The 22496-nt window shown below is 40.0% G+C and overlaps 1 protein-coding gene across 2 annotated transcripts in view; it reads left to right on the top strand.

Moving 5' to 3' along the window:
- The first annotated feature begins 6117 nt into the window (after positions 1 to 6117).
- mvb12bb (multivesicular body subunit 12Bb) overlaps positions 6118 to 22496 on the top strand; it is a 34193-nt gene continuing 17814 nt past the window's right edge. For both annotated transcript variants that reach the window (XM_030060624.1, XM_030060623.1), the window contains exons 1-6: positions 6118 to 6215; positions 8273 to 8423; positions 13067 to 13162; positions 15109 to 15205; positions 16233 to 16362; positions 17459 to 17569. In XM_030060624.1, the coding sequence (XP_029916484.1) occupies positions 8313 to 8423; positions 13067 to 13162; positions 15109 to 15205; positions 16233 to 16362; positions 17459 to 17569 (545 nt within the window). In that variant the 5' untranslated portion in view covers positions 6118 to 6215; positions 8273 to 8312. The remainder of the gene's footprint in view (positions 6216 to 8272; positions 8424 to 13066; positions 13163 to 15108; positions 15206 to 16232; positions 16363 to 17458; positions 17570 to 22496) is intronic.

Raw genomic sequence — 22496 nt, 5'->3', positions numbered from 1 at the left:
TACCACAGCAACAGGTAGCTTCCTGTGCAGTTTACCGCAGAGTCAATGGATGCCCACCCCTTCCTGTGCTTTAACACACAAAGTGAGAGGATCCAACAGCAAAGGACGAGAACAGGGACGAGACCAAAGGACAAGGGGATGATACTGTCCAAAAAATGTTTGCAGAGTCGATATTGAACACCGTTGTTGAGGTTACTATTTATCTCATGCCAGCCAAGTTGGCACGCACATCTGGCGCTGGGTACTTAGTGCAATTATTTATGATTTCCTCCAAGATTTAAAAGCTCTTCGCCCGGCCTTGTAATGCAGTAACTGATTGCACTGCTAATGTAATTAAGGGGAGATTATGATGTCCACGTGGCACACCAGATGGTGGCATTCACAGCGATGGGGGAAGGCACAACTGGCACACCACTGCACAAGGGCAGTGAGGCGCAGTCAGTCGGAGCAGTCCAGACTCCCCACCAGACGGGGGAAAGTATATGTATGCGTGTGTGTGTCTGTGTGTGTGTGTGTGTCCACGTGCATGTATGAATGTGTGTGCACGTATGTGTGTGCGTTCGGGTGTGTGTGTGTGTGTGTGTGTGTGTGTGTGTGTGTGTGTGTAATGTTGAGTTGGGTGATTAAGTATAAGGCAGGAGCAGATCATAAGTGAGGGCATATAAAATGAAATAGCTTGAGCCTGACAATGGCTTATTTGTATGAGCTTGAGAAGTGAAAGAGACAACATGATGTCTTTACATGCATCACTAAAATGGACCCAGTTTTCAAAATGCAAAGCTTGTCCGTTTGATCTTGGAAGATAATCCACTATCATCTTTTTGGGATTAAAAAAAAAATAAATAAAATAAAATATGCCTCCCTAAGTTGTGATTTGATTTGTCTGTTAGACCAAATGTGAACAATCGCAAAATGAATGAGACAGTTCAGTCGGGGGGTGGGAGGGGACAGGTAAAACCTACCTTTTCAACCTCAGCTGAGAAAACAGATAGCATAAACTAAAGATTAAATCACGTTTGGCAAAGCCGTCATGTTTCGGGAGATTTTTCAGTCAAGGCAACAATGAGACTAGACCAAACTGACCTTTAATTACAAAAAAAGCATGGATATTATAAAGCCTCGCAAGGCTGTATCCTATGGGGGCACTAAGGGTAGGCTTCTTAAAGCATGTTATTATAAGCTATTCAGGAGACACAGGGGTTCTTTATGTGCAGACAGAAAAGAGGGGAGGGTGTGGGGGTCATATTTGAAATGAGACCTGCAGATTTCTACACAGCCTGTAATGGGTTCATGCGGGTGATGGGGACATTGGGGCGCAGTAGATTTCCCAAGTTGAGATAGGGATATTATTACTCTCGGGGTGGCAACACAGAAATCTCCATCTTCAGTCCCCAGACTAGTGTCAGCAAATTACAAAACACAGTGAATGACCTTTACACATGAAAAGAAAACCTTTGCTGTTTTTATCAGTTGGGTGCAAAGTGATTCACAGAGGCATAATTTTGTTCCAGGCACTCTTCTGTCATCTACTGAGTACCGCTCGCTACAAAATTGTTAAGGTACCGGTAAAAATGTGAAGGATATTTCTTGCGAGATACGGGATGATCAAATGTTCTTTGTGTTGACTTTAACTGAGTGATGTCACCAAGCATACATCAAACAAAGCATGAACAAAGAAATCCCAGTTTTAATGAACCTTTCCAAAATGCCAGCTGCAATGCTATGCATCCTACGTTGGCTGCTCCCCCACAGAAATCTGCCACGGCCATCATTCATCTTACCCCAGAATCCTCAGCGTGTGATGTGCCACACATTAAAACACTGTAATAGCTGATGGCTTTCACAGTTAGCATGTGTTGCTGATATCTCCAGACTCTCAATAAGTGTTTCATCACATATTCCATAATTAGACCATTACTTTAGCAGGTGCACCTCTTCTCAGCCAGAGCATGTGTTATGACTTTTTTTTCCCAATCTGACACCTGAGATTTTATCTTATCGACTTCAGCAATGCTGCAAATTTTAGATAAAGCGTGCGTACCGGTCTTAATAGGTTGCCAACACCTTGATGTAAATGTGTGTGTGTGTGTGTCTGAAGGGGGGTAGGGGTTCAGCTAAGAGAACACGACTATTGCGAAGATGTGCATCTGAAGAAAAAGCTTCTTCAACCATGTAAATTTCGTTGCCAGAATTACATGTCACTGATATAGATGTAAGATAGGTACAAGAATGATAGCACTGAGATGGTGTATGATCGAGAACACACTGTCTATAGGCTGGAGCTCTTCATAGTTGCTGTTCTGTCAAGCGTACACAATAATATTCAGTTTCGATGACTACCTCCATTACTCTCTCATTGACACACATAAAGGCTATATAAAGTAACCCCAGTGCTCCTGTGAGCTATGGCAATTGATTTAATGCCATTCTGTCACGAAAAACGATGAGCATAAGAGGTCTCATTATTTAATTACGTTTATTAAACCTTGTTTGGTGTGTGAGCTTGATCTCACTTGGCATTAAGAGTACTGTAAATTACTACTAGTGGGACGTGTTACTTACTGTTCAACTCTTCTTTCAGGACACAGGCCAGACAAAGAATCAGAGGGGTGGATGGATATGTTTTAAGTGCACTCGTCTGCCACATCCGTCTTTTCTTCATAGCTGTATGTAAGACAAGAAATGGACCACAATTTCTTATATTCTACAAATTGAATTTAAAAAAAAAAAAAAAAAAAGGTCTGTGTGGAGGTCAGCTGGTGAATGTATATCATGACAATGTGTGAACACAATTGCCTTCAACCTTTACAACCATCCATGTGCAATTCCCATGTCATGCAAAGAAGTCTTCTGCTGTAACTGTTCATTTTCAACTAAGCAAATTTGTTCTATAGCGATATTTCCTGTTAATTGCCCAGCTCCTATAGTTTGAAATGACGCCCCAAGTTCCAGACAGGCCTGGATGGAGGAAGTGATGGATGCCTGTCATGACAGTCAAAAATTAGTACAGGACACTCAGAAATGTGGGTTTTATCAAACAGGATTCAGTGGGAAGGAAGTGGTTTAACTCAGGTCAAAATGAAAGAGAGCCGATGTTAGGTGCTGTCCATAGCAGACATCATGTACAGAGCCAGTCTCAGCCACTCACATTTTGGGCATAACAGGGAATGTTATACACACACGCACGCACGCATGCCTGCGTGCACACACACACACAAACACACACACACACACACACACACACACAAGAAATTGCCCATTAGGCAGTCTTGTGTCTTCCTCAAGCTATAAGTGGCCACTTGCACAACCTAACACAATCCAAGCCAACAGTTCTAGCTTAAAGTTTACTTTTCTGATGCCTATAATGCTCAGGTTTTCTTTTTGTCACAGTAATAGAGGTGTTCATTCAGTTCTATGTTTGGCATTGAGCTCAAAGTTTGTGCTGCTGTTGTACTGGACTGCATTTTACTGAGACGTGTTTCAAATATTCTGTCCCCTTAAGTGTACATAAATAGGGAGGACAAAAAATTACAAACACCTCTCAATATAATGTAGTCCAGAACAAGACCTCTGCAAACTACAATCTCAATAATAATAATGATCTGTAGTAGGATTACAACATGCTAGCCATGGAGACTGATACCCTAGAGCAGAGCTATGTGTTTACATGTGTTACCTTCTCAGATTACTGTAAAACCTCAATACAATTGGACTAGGTCAATAACTGGGTCCCACCAGCCCCATGGTTCCTGCTGTTACTGCTGACGTTGGCGGTTCTGTAGCGTACTTGCAGCTGCCGAAGCGCACTGGACAGCCGGCCTCTTGTTGTGGGGAGCTTCCGTTGTCTGCTCCAGAGGGCCAGACAGTTGGACTATAAATGAAGCGGGCTGCTCAGCAGATGTGTTTTTCATTTGCTTATATTTTCATGAGTGGTAAGGTGGACATAAAATTATCTATTTTCCCAAGCATTGAGTTTACTGTCTTTACTGTGTCAGTTTCCTAGTCCATTGTCATTTCCTGCACATGTGCATAAAAACATTCAGGAAAAACATTCAGAAAACAGAAAGGCTTTATACCTCCCAGTAACTAGTTTTCTCTGGCAGAAATCTAGCTGTGTTAACCTGGTTTCTCTTAATCCAATAACCTGATTATGGAACCTTGGTTTCTTGTTTACATGGCATTTCAGAAATCGCATAACCAACCCACCACAACACAATTAAAGTTTAGATTTGTCTTTCTCAACTTGGGATCTTTGTCTCTTACTGGTGCCCTTACTGGTGGAATGATTTCCAAGGCACTTAAAAACTCCTCCTCCTTCTGTTGGAAAATTTTGTTCTGTTGGCTATTTTGACACTGTTATTTTAACTGTTTCCTTTAACTTGATGTATGCAATGGGTGATTACATTGTCACATTTGTCTTTCTTATTTTACATATGTTGTTGCTGTGCACACGTCTCTCCTAAAAATGAGACCTCGATCTCAGTGAGACCACCTGTTTAAATGATGGAAACTACAACTTTCACCACTCTGCCGCTGGATGGTTGCTTGCCACCCATTTTTCTGCTGATGTGAAACAGCACAATATATTCTGTCTAAAAAGGTTAATAAATGTTCTATATACATGAAAAAAATATTTATGATTCCTCTTTGATTAAAAGCACAGTGATTTGTCAGCAGCATAACAGCAAGAAGGTAAAAAGCTGGCAAGCAAGTACTTTCATAGTCATCACAGGTAGCTTGCCTGTGTCAAAATTGGTAGAGTTGTTTCATGTTGCTGCCATTTTAAAATGAAACCAATTTCCACAGAAATTTGGCATCTGAAATCAGAAAGGAGAGAGACCCCGGCAGTGATCTATTCAATTCCACACTGACATTTCCTGAATCAAAATTAGACAGTTGGATTAAGTACTGTACTGTTGGACTAGCATTCTGCTACACATGCACACCAAATAACAGGCTCTCTGACAAATAACTGAACAACTAAATACTAAACAGTTTGTGGGGTAGTGTAGATTTTACCTTTTTAATTCACATCGTGACGGTGTATGGCTTAAGTTTTTGGTCAAATGTTTTCCGCTCTTCTGAAATCACAGTGTCTCCATTCTAATAATGAAAACACTGTAAGTGGGAAAAAAAGAAGAAAGGAAACTCGGGAAAGTGATCACATCAGGTGACGACATGGCAGCCTCGTAAATGCATTTCACTATGTGTGGCTCCAATGAAGACACTCTCCCGGCATATGGGGCACTGTCACAAAACAGCGCTATAAGTCTATGATTTGAATAAATTAGGATAATAGTTGCAAAGTGAAATAATTTATTTGATGGGTATGCTCAGGGTAGAAATAATAAGCCTGCCAATATGAAAGCATCTGTCGCCTGTTGATATGTTGGGACAGTGAGGAAGGGGCTTTTTGGTATTCTGGGAGATGTACAACCTAATGTTACAGCTAGGCTAATACATTGCTGCTTATCTTACTTTTATCTGATTATAGTAATCACATGTGATGATTAGAGAGACAACTACTTGTCAGAAGGGGGTGACCCATAGATATATAAACATAATGACAGTCATTTACTATCGCACGACACAACCTTAATTTAGTTACCATGGCCAAATTGGATCTCAAAAGTCATTGCAAAGAAATACACCCACAAGCAGTGAGTATGGAAAATAGACTTGGCCTCCATTCTCTGTTCAGATGCTGGAAATGAACACCACACGCATCTGAAACTATACATCCACCATTCATATAATGCCTCTGGTAGGCCTCTCATAAGCTGTGTTGCTCATCTTTTGAATGAAAGGTTTCCAATGCAGCGCTTGCCATGATGTTTTTCAATATTTGGCATATGATTTTGTGATTTTGCCTTTCATTCAGCAGTAATTACTTCAGAGTCCTGCACACATTCATCCTGTGCATCCTGTGATTTCCTATGAATACCTGGCGGCAATGCAGGAGTCTGAAACCAAACACACAAACAAACAAACTACACTTTTCTGCACGTGAAAGTCTTCTAAAGTAAAGCGTGGCCTCGTTTTGCTCTCTCTCTCACTCTCTCTCTTTGAGATAAGCCTACAAATTGACTCTAGTTAATAATTATACATAGAAAACACAACACCCGGAAGCGTTTTCTTTCCTGCAGATTGGCCACCCAGGTCAGACGCTGAACAAGTAACAGCACCTCAGAGAGCGAAGACGGCGTTTTAATCAGGTAAAATTAATAAAAATGAAATTAAAAATAACATGGCGACGGATTTTAGGCGTCGCAGGTTAGCGTTGACCTTTTTATTTTATTTTATTTTTGCTTTAATATGACACATCGCTGTCCCACCTGTCAGGTTACTCACTGTCATGGCTCCTCCTGTCGACCTCTGGAAAACTGTCAACACTGATAAATAAAGCAGCTGCGTGCGTTATTTTTCAAACTGTGTCTAAGCTAACAATGTGTTGGTTAGCCTACCTTGCAGTTTGGAAACATTGGCAAGTTGTATTTTACTGTCTTAAAGTCTTCACGGAGATTAAACATTCCTATAATAAATTTAAGAAAGATACTCTGCAATTATCGTGGGCTTAAACATTACATGAAGTCATTATAAAGTCATTAACGCGTAGGCTAAGTCCCTTATATAGACCTAATGTATAATTTAGTGAGTTATTGACATGCATTATCACAAGAAAATCCCCATAGGAATATAAATTATCACTGTAATGTTCCATATATCCTATAGTAGACCAATATTTCCTGATGCCACATAATGTAGAAAATTTAGTACCCTTAGGTATACTGTGCTCACTGTTAACTCATTATTGAATATCACAGACACATTTTATAACGGAGTTTCTAGGGATATTGCAGTACTTTTTTTTCCTTAGGGAGAGCAAAGGAAGTATGGATGGGTTTTCTTTTGCTTTGACTGGATGAGTCTCACCCATGACGTTGTAGTGGAAAACAGAACTGATGGTGAACAAATTAATGTTAGAAAGAGATCCTTCATTCTATTAGCTGATTTGCTATCCTGTTTCATTTGAATAAGTACAGCTATCTAACATTTGTTAAAGAGACAGCTGTTTCTTGAGTAAATCCCCTAATTTGATCAGCTTAATTGCAATAGATTTCGTAAACATCAAGATTGAATGCAGCAACTTTGTCAGTTAGTACAAGAATGCTTTAAACCTAATCTAATAAACTTGCAAAGGAACCTTTGCAAAGCCACTTACCCTGTAAAAGGCTTGCATACCCATTAGGCTAAAATTCCCTAAGACAGGAATGGATAGCAATTGATTGGGACTTCCTTGAAAATATGTGATTCCTCTGTCTAATTTGTGATTTGGTGAAGTCATTTGGTGGTCTCCAAATGCTTTTTTGTCATTGGTCTCACTTGTCATTCGATCCTGGATTAAAAGGCCACTTTTTCTTCCAGATGCTAATGAGACAGGATAAGTCAGTACTGTGGTGTTGTAGTCACCCCCGCCAAGACAAAACTTCCACTCTGCCTGTATTAAGCCACATTTTGTTTTTGTTTTTGCATTTTGGGTATGAATTCACATTGAAGAATACATGTAAAATAATCTATTTCAAACATTTAGAGGTCTGTTTTACCACACTTTGTACACTGCCTTTCTCTGTATCTAAAGTCGAATTTGAGTGGTGTTTGATATCAATACAAGATGGTTTTTTGCTGTGTTGCTGTTCTGTTGTTTTAAAAGAAGGTCACTCAAATGCAGAAGCAAGGCTTCTAGAAACCAAGAGAATCAATTTTGGTTTTCACAGTGAAAGAAATCACAAACAAGTGAGACTGATTAATTACATGGATTGCTTCATTTCCTTTCAAATAATTTTCTTATATCTAATCTCAGCATTTCACCATACTTTGCCAATGTAGTAAATAGGGCTGGGCAATATATCAGTAATATATCAATATTGTGATTTGAAACTAGATATTGTAATATTTTGAATCGGCATAAGTGATGTCTTTTCCTGGATGTTAAGGCTGCATTGCAGTAAAGGGATGCAGTTTTCTGAATCTATTAGACTGTTGTAGCTGTTCTATTATTTTTCTCTACAGTTGCTTGGTCATAATATCCAAATTACAAATGGTTGTTTTATCAAAAATGTCATTGTATAAATATTGCAAAAACACCAGCAGTCATGCCTGCAATATTGTCACAATATCGATATCGAGGTGTTGGGTGAAAAAAATCATGATATTTGATTTTGTCTATTTCGCCTTGCCCCAGTAGTAAACCATCTTTAATGAATTCCCACAGGGTTGCTCGGGGACTAGCGCTGTGCTTCCAGAGCCTGGATATGTCTGAAGTGTCGGATCATAATAAAGCAGAGGAGCAGCTCTCCACAGAGCCCATCACTGCAGTCGGGGTGATCACATCACTGAACAAGGGCCCTGATGGCTACTATGTTGTAAGTAATTGTTTTGAACTGTAAAGGGGACATTTTGAAACACATACAGTAATGTTGGTTTCATAGAGATGGATTAATCTTTTTCCTCTGAGCTTCTCTGTTTGTAAAAAATATCTGACTCCAGTGTTGGTCTGCTTATGTCTGAGTAACTATCCCGGCAAACTTCAGAACATGCTTTTTTTGGCCCAGCAATATTAGATGACCAGAATCCAAATAGCCAAGCACCGATTCAATGAATTGACAGGGTCTGAATCTTTATTTTCTGCCAAGTTGTTGTCTTTGCTTTTTGTTGCCCTGTAATTAACAACATGGCTGTAAATAACATTGCTGTAGGACCATAAAAGCGATTGTACATTGTAACACACACCCATGAAGTTGGCAGCCTTCCAAAATGTTGGTGACTTTTTTGTTGGAGCTGTTAGATGACTTATTCATATAGTTTACTTTGATGATTAGGGGGATCCCACTTCCTGACATTATTATTTGTTGCCACTGTAGTATTACAGACACACCAGAGGCTAAGGTTTAATGATCTTTGGCGGATGCCCACAACAGTCATGCAACTTTGTCCCCATGTTTGCCTTATACTCAAGCAAAGACGAGTTGGTATCCCAGCAACTTCAACAATAATCCTGTTGTATGAGAAAGTAAAGTAGGACAGTGTATAAACTGGTTTCTGCAAACTTTTTTGACTGTGAAAGAGAGAGTTAGAAATAGAAAAGACTGCGCTTGTGAGTTTAACAAAGCACCAAACAAGCTCAAGGGCAGATCTCTCTTCCTCTCTCACTACCTATCCACTCTTCTTGTTGCTTACACCCTATGCCCCCAACGCATCCCTCTCCCCCCATTTTTTTCTCTTCCTGCTCCACCCTGCGTAGCCTGTTTGTTGTAATCTCTGGCAGATGATGGTGGGTTGGCATTGAAATGGAGCCACTGGCAGGGAAACTTGCATACACACCACGCGGTAGTGACAAAAAAAGAGAAACCCCATCAGACTTCCTGCTCCACTTGCTCCAGTGCTGCAATACATTTCAGTTGATGTGCAAATACAGTGCATGTTCTGCAAGGCTTCAACCTTGTTACACACTGTTATCAGCATTGGTTTTCCTCTGTACTGGATGTCGGCTAACTTTTAAATAGTGTACATGTCAACCATCAAGTTGGGTTGGAAAACTTGGAGTTAGTCAAAAGATCTGTATTTCTACCATTTTTTTTTGAAGTTTGGCATCACAACACATAAATATTAATAAACATTTTGAAACAGTTTCTGCAGTCAAGTCGAAAGAATGAAACACTTATTTTAAAACAAATCAGAATTAACATCTGTCAATTCAGATCGTTCATTGCAGATTTCATAACTAGTTTTTGTAGATGTTTTTAAGAAAGCAATGCTTATCATAATATAGCAATACATAATCCGGAGGATGGAAATGCATTGCTAAGTGCAAACAAGTATGATTGTCAGAATGAACACAGTAGTAGTAGAATAGAGTCTGCAAGATGGCACCATGTTACAGGTGAAAGAATGGGTTTAAGTGTGTGGACATTTTCACAGGGCTACTTCAGGCAAACAGGTTACTTTGTGATTATAATTCCTTATATAACTCCTTGTCTGTTTTTATTTATTGTTTTTTCCCCTTCCTATTTATTTGGATACAGGCAGTCTGTAAGGATCATTGTTTAGTTGCTTTGTAACTGCACAAGTACATTGAAAGCAATATTTGTTTGGGACAGCCCGTCTGAAATATAAGACAAACTCAACATTTTCATATGCCCGTGTCATCTCCATAGTGTAAATATTGGAAACCGAGTTGCAGCACACAGTTTTCTTTTACTTTTATGATGCATTTTATAGTATGATGTTTGGGGATATTCAGCTCTGATATGCTGTATTCTGCTTGTGTTTTATTTGACTTTTGTAAAAAAACTCAATATCCCTAAAGGTAATAAAATGTCACAATTAGGCCCATGAATAAAAAGTCAAGTACATGTCAGCCTACAAGATAAAATTGAAGGCCTTTCAGACTCTTAAGCACTATTTAAAGTGTATTTCCCCCATCTTCAAGAACATCTTTTGAACATCACCATGGGGTCTTTCATCTATAGACTTGAAATACAAAACAAAAATATCAACATTTGGCATCAGTGTACCACTACAGCACTGAGAGGCAAAGTCTCAGGATATTATGCTGTATTGATTTTTTTCTTCCTTTCATACTAGACTTCTTTTTGAATTCATCCTCTATAGTGGCTGCTTACCATTCTGTACTTTTCATAGAGCAGATCAAGGGGCTGATTAACTCTTTTGCTCTCTGATACAGTGTGCTCACATCTCTGAACTTGAGCAGGTTGTTCCAACACAAGAGAGCACAGGCCCAGATCAAACACTGCTCCACTGGGATGAGGAGCTTTGCTGAAGCACCAGCAGCCACCTCACATCAAACACCTTAAGCACACTCACACTCTCGGCAAGGGTTGCAGAGGGGGATATGTGTGCAATTCAAATTCACCTGAGCATTTGACATATTACCCTCATGAATTCATTACTGTAACATAAGTTTATTTGAAGTAGCATAGTACTAGCTTGAGATCTGAGTCCTCTGTAATTAGTTAGGATGTCTGGTGAATTGGTTTACAAACCATAGATGGCTCCTTGTTCATATTGTACACCATTTAGCAACTTACTCACACCCTCAATATATCAATAGTGCGCTGGAAAGTGAGATCAGTTGGACTGTCTGCAAAGTAATAACAGTTTAAAGTAAAATAATAGGAACAGGTGGCGCCACAGTCAGGGAAGCTTTTCAGAATTATGCAGTTGTTGTTTAATATAGCCAGAAGTCAGTTTTCCTTTTTTATGTTGTGAGATAAGATACATAGTCGCGCTTTTCTTTTCTCATTTTGCACGGACCAGTTGGTTTCCCCATGACTCTTGCGTTTTTTCTTCGGCTGGTCTCACTCCCAGATTCTTGATTATAGCCTTTATATCCATTTTAGTTACAGCTGTGCCACACAGTGCCTCATGCTAAACCCACTCATGGTGAGTGTCTCCCAAGAGCCCTCACAAGAATATCCAGCACCCTCAAAAGAGCGTGCTTTAAGATCACTCTAAACACATGATTTTAGAAATTATGATAGCTGTTTTTGTCAGTCATGCTTTGTCTTTACCGAGCCCTGTGTGAAGATGGAGCCAGACAATGGCAGACTTGAAAGTACTCAAGAAGAGCCACCGCAACTTTGCTCATGCCTTTTCCGCTGTGGCTCAGCAGTTGGCGTTTCACATTCAAGCTGCGTCGCATCCTTGCTGCCGGGGGCTGTGGCAGGATGATGCCTGAGGTGCCTCCTAGGAGGACTGTGCCCTCGTTACTCCTCAACTTGACTTTGGGTTTCACAAAGCTAGCCCTTTGTTTACGCTGACAGGATGCTGGCTACTGACCTGGAAAAAGTGGCCAAGACGGGTTGTCTTGTAAGGAAGAGGGAGGCTGGTGATGTATAGGCTCCTTCTGGGACCTTTCACGGCACTGCCGTTGGAGACGCCCCGCAATCCCTCTCCCTGCTCATCTTCTGCTCTTTCCCTCTCTCTCATCCCACTATCTATTCCTATTCCTCTCTCTAGTCCCCGCTCTCATCCTATCTAGTCAGTGGTGGTTTTGCATGAATCTCTCCATGCCACGTTTCCCCCACCCAGTCACCGGGGTCATTCATCATTATTGTCAAGGGGGTAATGTGTGTGGGTGGGTGCAGAGATCTATGACTTCTTCATTTGAATGAACCTCATTAGATTGACTCTTCTTTGTAAAGGATCCTTTCAGAAAATAAGTCTGGCAGTTATGTAGGTGATTCTCACATGATAGCCAATGGAACATGACGTTTCAGCCAAGCATGTTTGCTCGAACGATAGAGGAGACTCTCTGATACAGTCTGCAAGTTATGTTTTGCTTTATCATTCCTCCCCGCGCAGCTACATTTACATAGCAATGTTCTATAAGACCTTGAGCTTGTCTTGTGGTGGCCACATGCCATCGATAACATGCAATCTATTGTGTTTTTACCAACTCAACTGATCGTTTGCAACCATGAATGAGCCTATTTCTTGAGGACAGGCTGCTCACTTCTTTGGATTTAGATTTATTTAGGCACACACATCAAATTGGTTTTAATCTTCTGTATTTTTTTTTTCTTAGAAGAATTCTCTCATTAAATAATAGATTGAATCCACACAGGGCTTAGTGAAGTAAAACTATTCCACAATGTTCTCAGTTTACCAGTGTCTTGCTCAAGGGATGCTGTTCAGTAGGTTTTTAGAAAGATATATTCCATATTTATACCAAATAGAATCTCTGCATTCCCAGAGAAGCACAATGAAGTTTGGTTTTCCTTATTAGAGCAGGTCTTTGTCAGGGCGTCTTTAATCAGCCTGTTCCCAAGGGATGATATTTTTAGCCACCTTTTTGGAGGCTAAGACTCCTTTACCCACACAGAGCACTAATGAGATGGAGCGCTAGTGCAGGCAAGCGTTAATTAAGGCTAGTATGCAATGGAAGAGGCAAAAGCAACACGCTCATGGCATACATACATTAACTTTATCCCACCTCCTGCATGTTTTTTCTCTCCTTGTTTTTTTTCTCTCTTTTTTCACGTAGGTTGCACAAACAACAGATGGCTCTGACGCCGACCTGTGGAAGGACGGCTTATTCAAATCCAAGGTCACTCGCTACCTCTGTTTCACCAGAAAAAATGTAAGTGTGAATGTAAACTTCTCCCTCTCCCTATGCATTCTCCAGTAACACCTCATCTGCAGCACCTTTTTCCCAGTGGTTCGCTTAGTTCTCTGTCACTTGAATATATCCCTGCAGCACTTTGATCACTGAAGGTCTCATTTAAAAGGCCAGCATCGCTAATGCAATTTTTAACTTTAACGTATTATGTATGTGCATACATAGATGAATAATACCTCACTGAGAGAGATTTTTCATGTTGCGGGTCCTCCAGAGAATAATATTTATGTTTATTCATGAAATAACAATGAGCTGTATCTCAACTATTCCAATTTATTCAATTAACAACGTCCCTGTAGAGAATTTGGATACCAACCAGTGATTCTTCAAAGTAGATGCACACATCCAAAATGTTGAAATTTTGAATATGAAAATATGTTTTATAAGAAATGACACATCGAAAGGCCCTTTCAGTATAGTTGTAAATAGCTATCCGGTAATTTTATTTAGCTGTCAAGTTCCTCCGAGAATGAATGGTCTTTAAATGTCCAGCCATTTTTATTTATCATTGACCAATGGCTCTTATAGACTCTGGGTTGCATAGTCTCTGTATAGCAATTACCCCTTTCCCCCCTTTTTGCCTGTCTCAAAAGTTTGTCTTCTCATAGCTTTTTTGCCACATTGTCATTGCTGCTTCATCCCTATTTTTGCATTGTTTTCAGCGGTTCTGCAGCCAAATACATCCTCCTCCATCTCTTGGGTCATCAGCCTCTCTAACCTTAGCTCATGCGACCTACAATTCATCAAGCCCTGTCAGTCTATTCATTTATTCCCCTTAGTTGCAGGTAGATACTGTAAATTGAATTGCAAAAGATGCTTGATTATGTGTTTGCATTATTTTCAATTGTTCATAGTTTTGCCATTATTTTGCATCAGTTCATTTTCTAGAGATCAATCAAGTCCGATGTCCTCTAAGAGCCAGGCAGCTTGGCACCGGCTGCCTCATGCCTTAGCTCAGTCTGGTCTTCAGTTTAGTATATAGCTCACAAATAGCCTTCCCCTAGTCCCTGTATATTATCTTAAAAGTGTGCCCACATTGTTTTAAGGACTTTGACACAAATAAAACATGACAGAGCCATCAACAAAGGCTATTTTGTCTGCCAGTCAATGGAGCTCCCACTGTAATTGTCTATGACAAAAACAGATTCTGTAAAATTAGCCCCTGAATTATGTGGGGGGAAGTAAATAGTTTGTGATTTATCATACTCTAGGTTGGAGGTAGATAGCCCTTTTGTCAGGTCCTGATGGGAAAAATCTCTCCAGCAAAAGAGGGAAAAAAACTAAAAAAGGTTCCATGCATAGTAATAACATTCATCTATATTCCTTCTTAAGTCAGTATAAAAACTATGAATAAAAAATGTCTCTAATGGTAATGACTGTCGGGCAACTGTAGCAGAGGAATCCAGCCTTTCGGACGCATCAAGTCACGGCTCGCTCACCTCACTCTCTACTGCCGCTGTGTATTATTGCAATTTATTATGGCAAAAAATGAAAATGTAATGGGAGGCAGGGAAGAGTCATGCTTGAAAATGTCAACTACACAGTCCCTGATTGTTTTTAACCAGTCCCATTCTGTTGATCAGGCCGCCTGGCCTGTCTCCCATCATCCCGCAGCTTCTCTCCAAAGGTTGAGAATGATTACAAGTTCACAGATGCATTCTCACTGAAAAAAAAGAAAAGAAAAAAAAGCTATTAAGGAGCAATTACTTCTGCTATTTTGTCAACCCTTCTCTTTAGAGACTTCCCAAGCTTTTAGTAAATCATTGAATCCATTATCTCTACATTTTCTTTCCCGAGCCCCCCAAAAAATGAGTAACCTTTTCTTTTTCTTGCTCCCTGTCCTTTAAAAGTTGAATTTGCATACAGTGGGCGACTCGACTTTAAATTTTCTGTCTGTGCTCTGCTAGAACCAGCAAGGCAACGTTGTTGTGGACATGAAGCTGATTGACATGAAGGACACATTGCCAGAGGGCTTCACACCTGTACAAGAAACAGTGGACACAAGTAAGTAAACAGTCAATAGCAACCACAAGCTCACTACCCTGCTCTTGTTTTCACTCTCAAACCAGCTTCTGCGGAGGTCCTCTGGGGCAGCTTTGCTTGAGATAGTGAATGTTTTATGGGTGCAGGTTAGCTTAATTTATGGTAGACTGTGGGAATAAAATAAACATTTTGCCCTGGAGGTACAAGAGAAGAGAATCATGAGTCATTGTTTATCTCAGCTGGAGCTGTGCTTTTCTTTATGAGGGGCTTATTTATTTATGTATTTATTTGGGGAGAGGACGAGTGGATGGGGGTTATCTAATATTAATGAAATGCATTCCCCAATGCTTTAGTGCTTTTTGAGTGCTATGTATTTCCCCCTCACTATCCATGCCTTGGAAATGTAATAATATTTTGGTGTGGGGAGTGAGGACAGCTTGTTTATTATTTTTATTATCATTGCATTTACACTGCACTTTCTAGTGCTGCTGGGGAAATAAATGAGCGAGGCACAGATGCAATATAGGAAAGCATGGCAATGCTTTTTTGCCAGAATGAAGAAAAGAGATTATGTTTTGTTTGGCTATGGTGTAATTTAATGTTTTATTACTTTATGTGAATCCATGTTTAATGTATACATGTGACATTATGTATGAGATTCTATCTAGAATATCCAGTTTAAATCCCTGTTGTGCACTAAAGCTGATGGAGGGTTCACTTGCTTCTGTCGTTTCACCTACTAAAATGATGAAAATGATAATAATGCATGTGGATTTTGTGGCTTTCCACTGTCCAGTCATTTTCCTTTGAGCATAGCAAGTCACCCAGAAACTGATATTAGTTCATCCCTTATCCTGAGACTCATAATGACTAAATAGCAAAGGGAACAAAGTGTGAGGGGGATTTGTGAATGTATATTTCTCTTGGAGGATCAGAAAATGCATAGATTGTTGTAGCTTGAAGCCCAGAGAACATATATCATACCTGAATTTCTCCTTGACACCAACTCTGCTTCCTGCCTGCCAACCTTGTGCGCCTGCCTCATCAGAGGAGACTGCCACGAGGAAGAGGAGGCTCTGTGTGAAGCTCAGCCCTCATGCAGAGGCCAAGACTGCTGTATATGACATTCAGATCACCGGGAAGTCTAAGTACCATCTTGTAAACTACACTTGTATAGGGTGAGCTGTTTGATGCTGGAAATATATTAACTGATGGTTTTATATTTTTCAGTCAATGTTGCTTTGGGGTTTTTTGTACTATTTCTACTATTTTCTGATTAACCATAATACTATAATTTGCAGGGGTGGAAGTAACTAATTACATTTACTCATGTTACTGTAATTGAGTAGCTTTTTTTATGCTTAATTTTTTAAGCAGCAATTTTACTTTTACATAAATACATTTTTGATGCAATATTGCACTTAGCTACATTTTAAATCCCCTCCATTATACATTTCAATTTTTGTTAGTTCTATGTTAGCATCAGGATCAAGAATATCAATAAACTGACAAACTGTGGAGGCTTTCACAGTGAATAGTCCCTCAGCAGAGATGAAAAGAGTGACCTGGCTGGTTGTTGGTGCATGTTTTTGTAATTTCCAAATTTCTAATTTAAAAAAAAATCCTTTATCTTAAATTTTGCGTTTATACTATTGTCCTTTTAGAATTGCATGGAAAAGATTAGCTCTAGCAAAGTTATTGTTTCCAAAACGTAACTTGGGAACCTTTTCACTGAGCACATTTTAAATTCGGTACTTTTGCAAATGTTAGCAAAGTAACAATACTTCTACAAGAAAAGTAATTTTTAGTAAAATTTCCACCACTGAGAGTTTTCATGCTGTTTAAGTAGAAAAATTACTAATATGGTGTTGGCTGTAACTAAGCATGACTCCCTTGCCGAGGCTTGATTTAAGTGACCCCGTTGACTCAACTGACCAAAAGATGGAATAAGCATGAAATTTGATGGTTGACCCTATATGGTTAAGGTTTACAAGAGCACTCACATCCAAATGATAAATAGGTGGAAAAATGGAGTCCACTCACTAGATAATGGTCGCATGAACATTTATTGCTGACGGTGGTCTACCAATAAACATTCATGGGAGCAGTAGGACTCTATTTTTCCATTGAGCCTACATGGTTCTCATGGTTCTTGGTCTGACTCACCGATGAATTACAAGTTTATTCCATGTTTTTTGTCATTCGATTCTGAATGGTACTTAAATTGACACAGTTTTGCATAGTGCACTTTTAAGTTAATTTATCTTTACACAGTGAGCTGAACAGTATGGGGATATGGTATCGAAAAGGAGATGTCCTTCAGCCCCAGTCATCTCAGAGAGGCTCCACCGAAACAAATGCTTCTGCACTACCCAACACAGCAAGGTAATGCCTTCTCATAATGTCATACCACACCCAATGTACTCTTTTGTGGATGTGATACTGTATGACAATGAGGATGCAGGCAATTGATCACTCGTGGGCAATGTGCTGTAAAGGTTGCGACTGGACGAAGAGGAGGCGAGGGTGAACTGGAGAGACAGGATAACTAGACAGGATCCCCTGAACAAGAACACGAGTTCAATGAGGGCTAAACTCCTGCTATTTGTGGTGCGTCCCAGAAGGCAGAGGCAGGTCGCTCTCTGACTGCGGTGACAGGGAGTGTTGTACTGTGCAGACAAAGAGGAAGAGATGTAGCCTGGAGAGGGAGAGACAGCTGGAGAGGAAGGGAGGAGAGCTCCGAGATTTCCGCCATGCTGGAGTGTCCCCCCTCTCTTTAGCTGCTCGGTCTTCCTCCGCCTCGGGGCCCAGGCAGAAGGAGCAGCCCTTTGTACTGTGTCCAGATCAAACAGCTCAATTATTTATTGCAACGAAGAACTGGGGATTTCCACAGCAAATTGTAAATAAACAACTGAGACTTCTTCCTTGTGCGTGGCAGCACTGTGGAGAGAGGCTTGGCACGGGCACCGGTGGGTACGCCAGCTTGAAGCGCTATGCTTTGCTATCCCATCCAGTGCTTGGCTGAGTTAAAACCATGTAAAAACCACAGCGTAGGCCAGAACAGGAGCAATGAGAATTGAACTTCAGTTCTTCTCCCACTGGCAACTCAGTGGGAGAGAAACAATAAAAGAGTCAATCATGAATTCAGAAAGTAAGCTCAAACTCAAAGTGTGATTTCACAGAGTAAAGCTGAGGAGTAGAGTTTTGTGAATCATCCATATTTTGCCAGTAGATGGTCAATAATCTTTGATGTCTCAGAATGATGGCGTGAGCTCAGGCCTTATGCCCCCTTGCAACTGTTACCGGTAATCCTCAATTCTTTTGAAGCCCACTTTCAAGTTGGTGAGGCGTTGGGGTTGGAATAAATTGCACCTCGAAGCAACTCACACCCCCTCCTGATGCCTGCTGAGATCACAGGCTCCTGTTTTTGTATTAACATTAAAATTCATGCCACAGTTAGCATGAGAGGCTTCTTTTTGGTGTATTTCCATCCATAATGCACTGACACATAAGGACAGGACTGTGGGCAGAAGATCTTGCCAACGTAGACAGTGCAGATTCTTTGGCTATTTATCACTGGGAAATGGCATCCTCTCTGTGTAGCTACATATGCTTTAGACAGCCTTACATAAAGCCATAGATACTTCTGTATTTTCTTAATGTCACATATTAGCGTGTTTGACAAGCAGTTGCTCAACAGTCACCGGTTGCTTATGTAAGTACAGTAGCCCCAGTGTTATTGTCTGTGTAGCATCACTTGGCTGTACTTTATTCATATTCAGCATGTGGAAATTCTCTCCTCCATGCCTCCTTGGGGCTATGTATAACAACTTTATGGCCTTTGGAGAATAGCACCTCTTAAATTTAAGTGCTCTTTACAGTCAGTGGAAAAGATGTTTTAAATACAGTCAATAATGTGTAAATTTTTAATGACCCTTATAATTTTGAAAGCTGTGGTGATCCCTCTCAAATGTTAAGTTGCCTCAGGCAGTGAGCGCTTGTGTACAAACGTAAACCACAAGGCAGGTTTTTCAGCAGTATGGAGCTGAAGTGTACAGTCACGGTTTGGTGTTGCATCATGAGAGGTTTATTCAGTGTGTGATGTACATCCAGACTAAAGTACTCGATCTGCAAGATGTTGATGTCCCATACACGCTCTCATTGTTGTTTTTTGAAAATATACCCAAAATCTTCCAGGTACTAAGAAAAATGTACATTTTGTAATTAGGATCTATTGTTGTGACCCTTAAAAGTGAACTTGAGGTAACAAAAGGATACCAAAAAATTACATTCTTTCTTTTTTATTATGCACTCAGACTGTTGCACTGTATTGACAGAAAATTAATTTAATTATATCATAACAAATCAAATTATAAATTTTGATAACTGCTTAATCATTTTAATAATTTATGAAGTAAGAATTTGTAACAATTGCTGCTTGCAGCTTCACATTTTCCTATGTGTCCTCGCTGTTTCGTATCATTATGAAATGAAACTTTGGAGGGTTTCTCGGCTGCTGGTGAGACTAAGTAAATAATTTCAAGAAATCACTTGGGGTTCTGGTTACTTGTGAAAGGCATGTGTCAGAATTTTGGAAATGTTGTAGATATTTATTGCCCCTCAGTTTTAGTGAATCTTGTCTTATATTTTTTTTAAGTGTTTTATTTTTTATGTTGGAATTGCAATCACTTGAGGCTTTCTGATTCTGATTCTGAATGTGATTAATGGATATTGAATCTAATAATTTAGGGGGGAAAAAACACAAAATATTAATCAGCAATGTTAGTTCAGCCCAAATATTGAGCCACTAAAACTGTTGCTATAGGCAATGGTGTTTGAATGTTTTTGACTCATGCGTGTTTAGTGTCTCCTTATCAACTTTTTCTAAAGCATTTCAGCCATCAACGGGAATCTGATTTGATTCATGGCTTCAGTTGGGTGTCAGCCACTTTGGCTTGCTCTCTATCAAGAAAGACCATATCGGCCCTCTCTGACTTTATAATGTGAAAAACCTGTACCATCCGGTCAGCCTTTTAATATGTCCACTACAGTACCCCCCTGCCCCTCCTTCCTTCTCCTGGCCAACACTGCCATTTGTTCTCCTGATAAAACTGTCATTGCTGAAGCTGATATCTGACCTCTACAGTGACTGGTAGCATAAATTAGCCTTGTCCTAATATTGCAATTTCTTTTCCTTCCCTCAGAATCAAGGTTTTTGACATTTCTCTTAGAATAATAGCCTATTGTACACATGGACACTTTTTAAATCAAACGGCCCAACGATAAAAATGTCAAGGCCAAGTATCTTTTTCCACTGCATAGCTGGCTTTTTTCTTGAACGTGAAGCCTAGAGAGTCATCAGTGTCAGGATTGGCATGCATATCAATACATTTTGCATTGCGCTGTCTCCTGTCTTTGACACTCCACACATTGTTGGAGCTCTGCAGGAGTATTGTATCTGCTTTCATTGCTCGCTGGTTAACCAAGACTTCCCACTGCACATGACTCTTGAGGGAAAGAGACACTGTGACTGTCAGCGTGCCGTGTGACAGATCTCCCATCTGAAATGCTGCAAAACAATCTTTTTTTTTTTCTTTTTTTTGCGCAATCTTATTCATTATTTTGTTGTATTGTGAAAAGTTGCGGAAGCACCTCAGATCGAGCAAAGGGATGCAGAGCAGTGCCACAAATGATAGAATGATCAGCTAAGATCTGATGGGCTCACACTGTTCAGTGATTTGCCAGTGAATTCAGAGAGATCCTCTTTTCAACACCTGACATCGAGCTTAAAGGAGGATAATGATGGGTGAGAAAGCAGCTCCCACAAAGCAGCACTGTCGGCACATAGATGAAGGTGTGGAGATGTTGTCACGGGAAAGGCTGGATGAGTGTCAAAACAAGAGCTTCCAACTCTGTGGATCGCAGCTCTGGCTCTTCAGCGATATTACTCTCATCCTCATCTTGCCTCTCCACAGACTACCACTTGTCTGTCCCCACTGTCTCACAGAGCTTCCCTTCCCTTCCCGTTCTGTCTTTTTTTCCGGGTAGACAACTTAGTTTCCTTATTCCACGTGGATCAACATATGAATGAACCACACAAAAAAACTCTTTCAACCTGTAATTCATGTTATCGAGCAGCCCTCAGTGCGTTGCTTTGCATCGCTTTGCTAATATGATTTAAACTTGCGCAGATTTCATGGGACCACAAGACTCTTGATCTGTGTTGTAATTGTGTAAATCTTTTAGGCCGTGTTCCCAGTTTTACCATAATTTGATGAGGAAGTACACCATAATTGAATATTCAAATTAGGAATATGTGTCAATATGGCTCTCCTTGCCTGAAATGAGGATTAATTGTTGTCAAAACTCCAGTGGCCGACATAATATGAGCCCAAACACTGCTGTTGATTAGCAATACACTTGCCATGTTTATATTTTAAGAATTAGTTCTGTAATTGATTTGCCATATGTTACCCTCTCCAATGTACCTAAAATTGTATTTAGAAGTCACCGTATTTGGACTGAGACAGTTTCCTGTTTCAAATAGATGAGTATGGCAACCACAGAGGTTGTCTACAAGACTTTATGTACTCACTTTCCTGTTTTCGTGAGTTTTTAAGAACTGCCTTTGTTCTTATTTGTATTATGAGAGACTACTTACAGAACACTTCCCCCAGTTTTCTTCATTTAAAAGTAATCATTTTAGAGATTGATACATAGATATATACATAGATACATAGACAGATAGATAGAATATGTTTTTTGTTGTTGGTCTTCAGCATTAGCTGAAGTGTACACACACAGATATAGAGAACAGCATCTAAATCGTTTCCATCCACTTTATCAGTTTATAGAATGTCTTTTGAAAGATATGTACCTTTCTTTTCTCAGCAGTGAAATCAACCTTTACAAGGTAAAAGAAGTCTGCATTGAATGTGGCAATCGTTCCCACAAGATTGATGCCAACCTTTTAAAAATTCACCATTGGCCTGGATTTAACATGGCCAAATGCTGATGTAAATGAGGAGGAGAAAAGTCGACCCTTTCATGGCAAATAAATCTGAGTTGCAGGCTTCAGCTCATAAATACCACAGCCTGTCAGAAGTCTTGTTTTATTGCTCTTGATGGAAATTATTGCATTTATTTATCTCATCCGAAGAGATAAGGCTGTGAAAGCCACAACTCATGCACGGTACCATCACCCTCCGAATATGCAGATCTGCCATTAGTCTTAAATTTTAAGAATTTAGATTTTACACCCACCTGCGGGGTAAGATTGATTGTGCTACCCATAAACACACCAAATAAAAAA

Source organism: Myripristis murdjan, chromosome 9 (assembly GCF_902150065.1).
Source record: "Myripristis murdjan chromosome 9, fMyrMur1.1, whole genome shotgun sequence".
NCBI classification, from domain to species: domain Eukaryota; kingdom Metazoa; phylum Chordata; class Actinopteri; order Holocentriformes; family Holocentridae; genus Myripristis; species Myripristis murdjan.
This window is presented reverse-complemented; position numbering and strand designations above follow the sequence as displayed.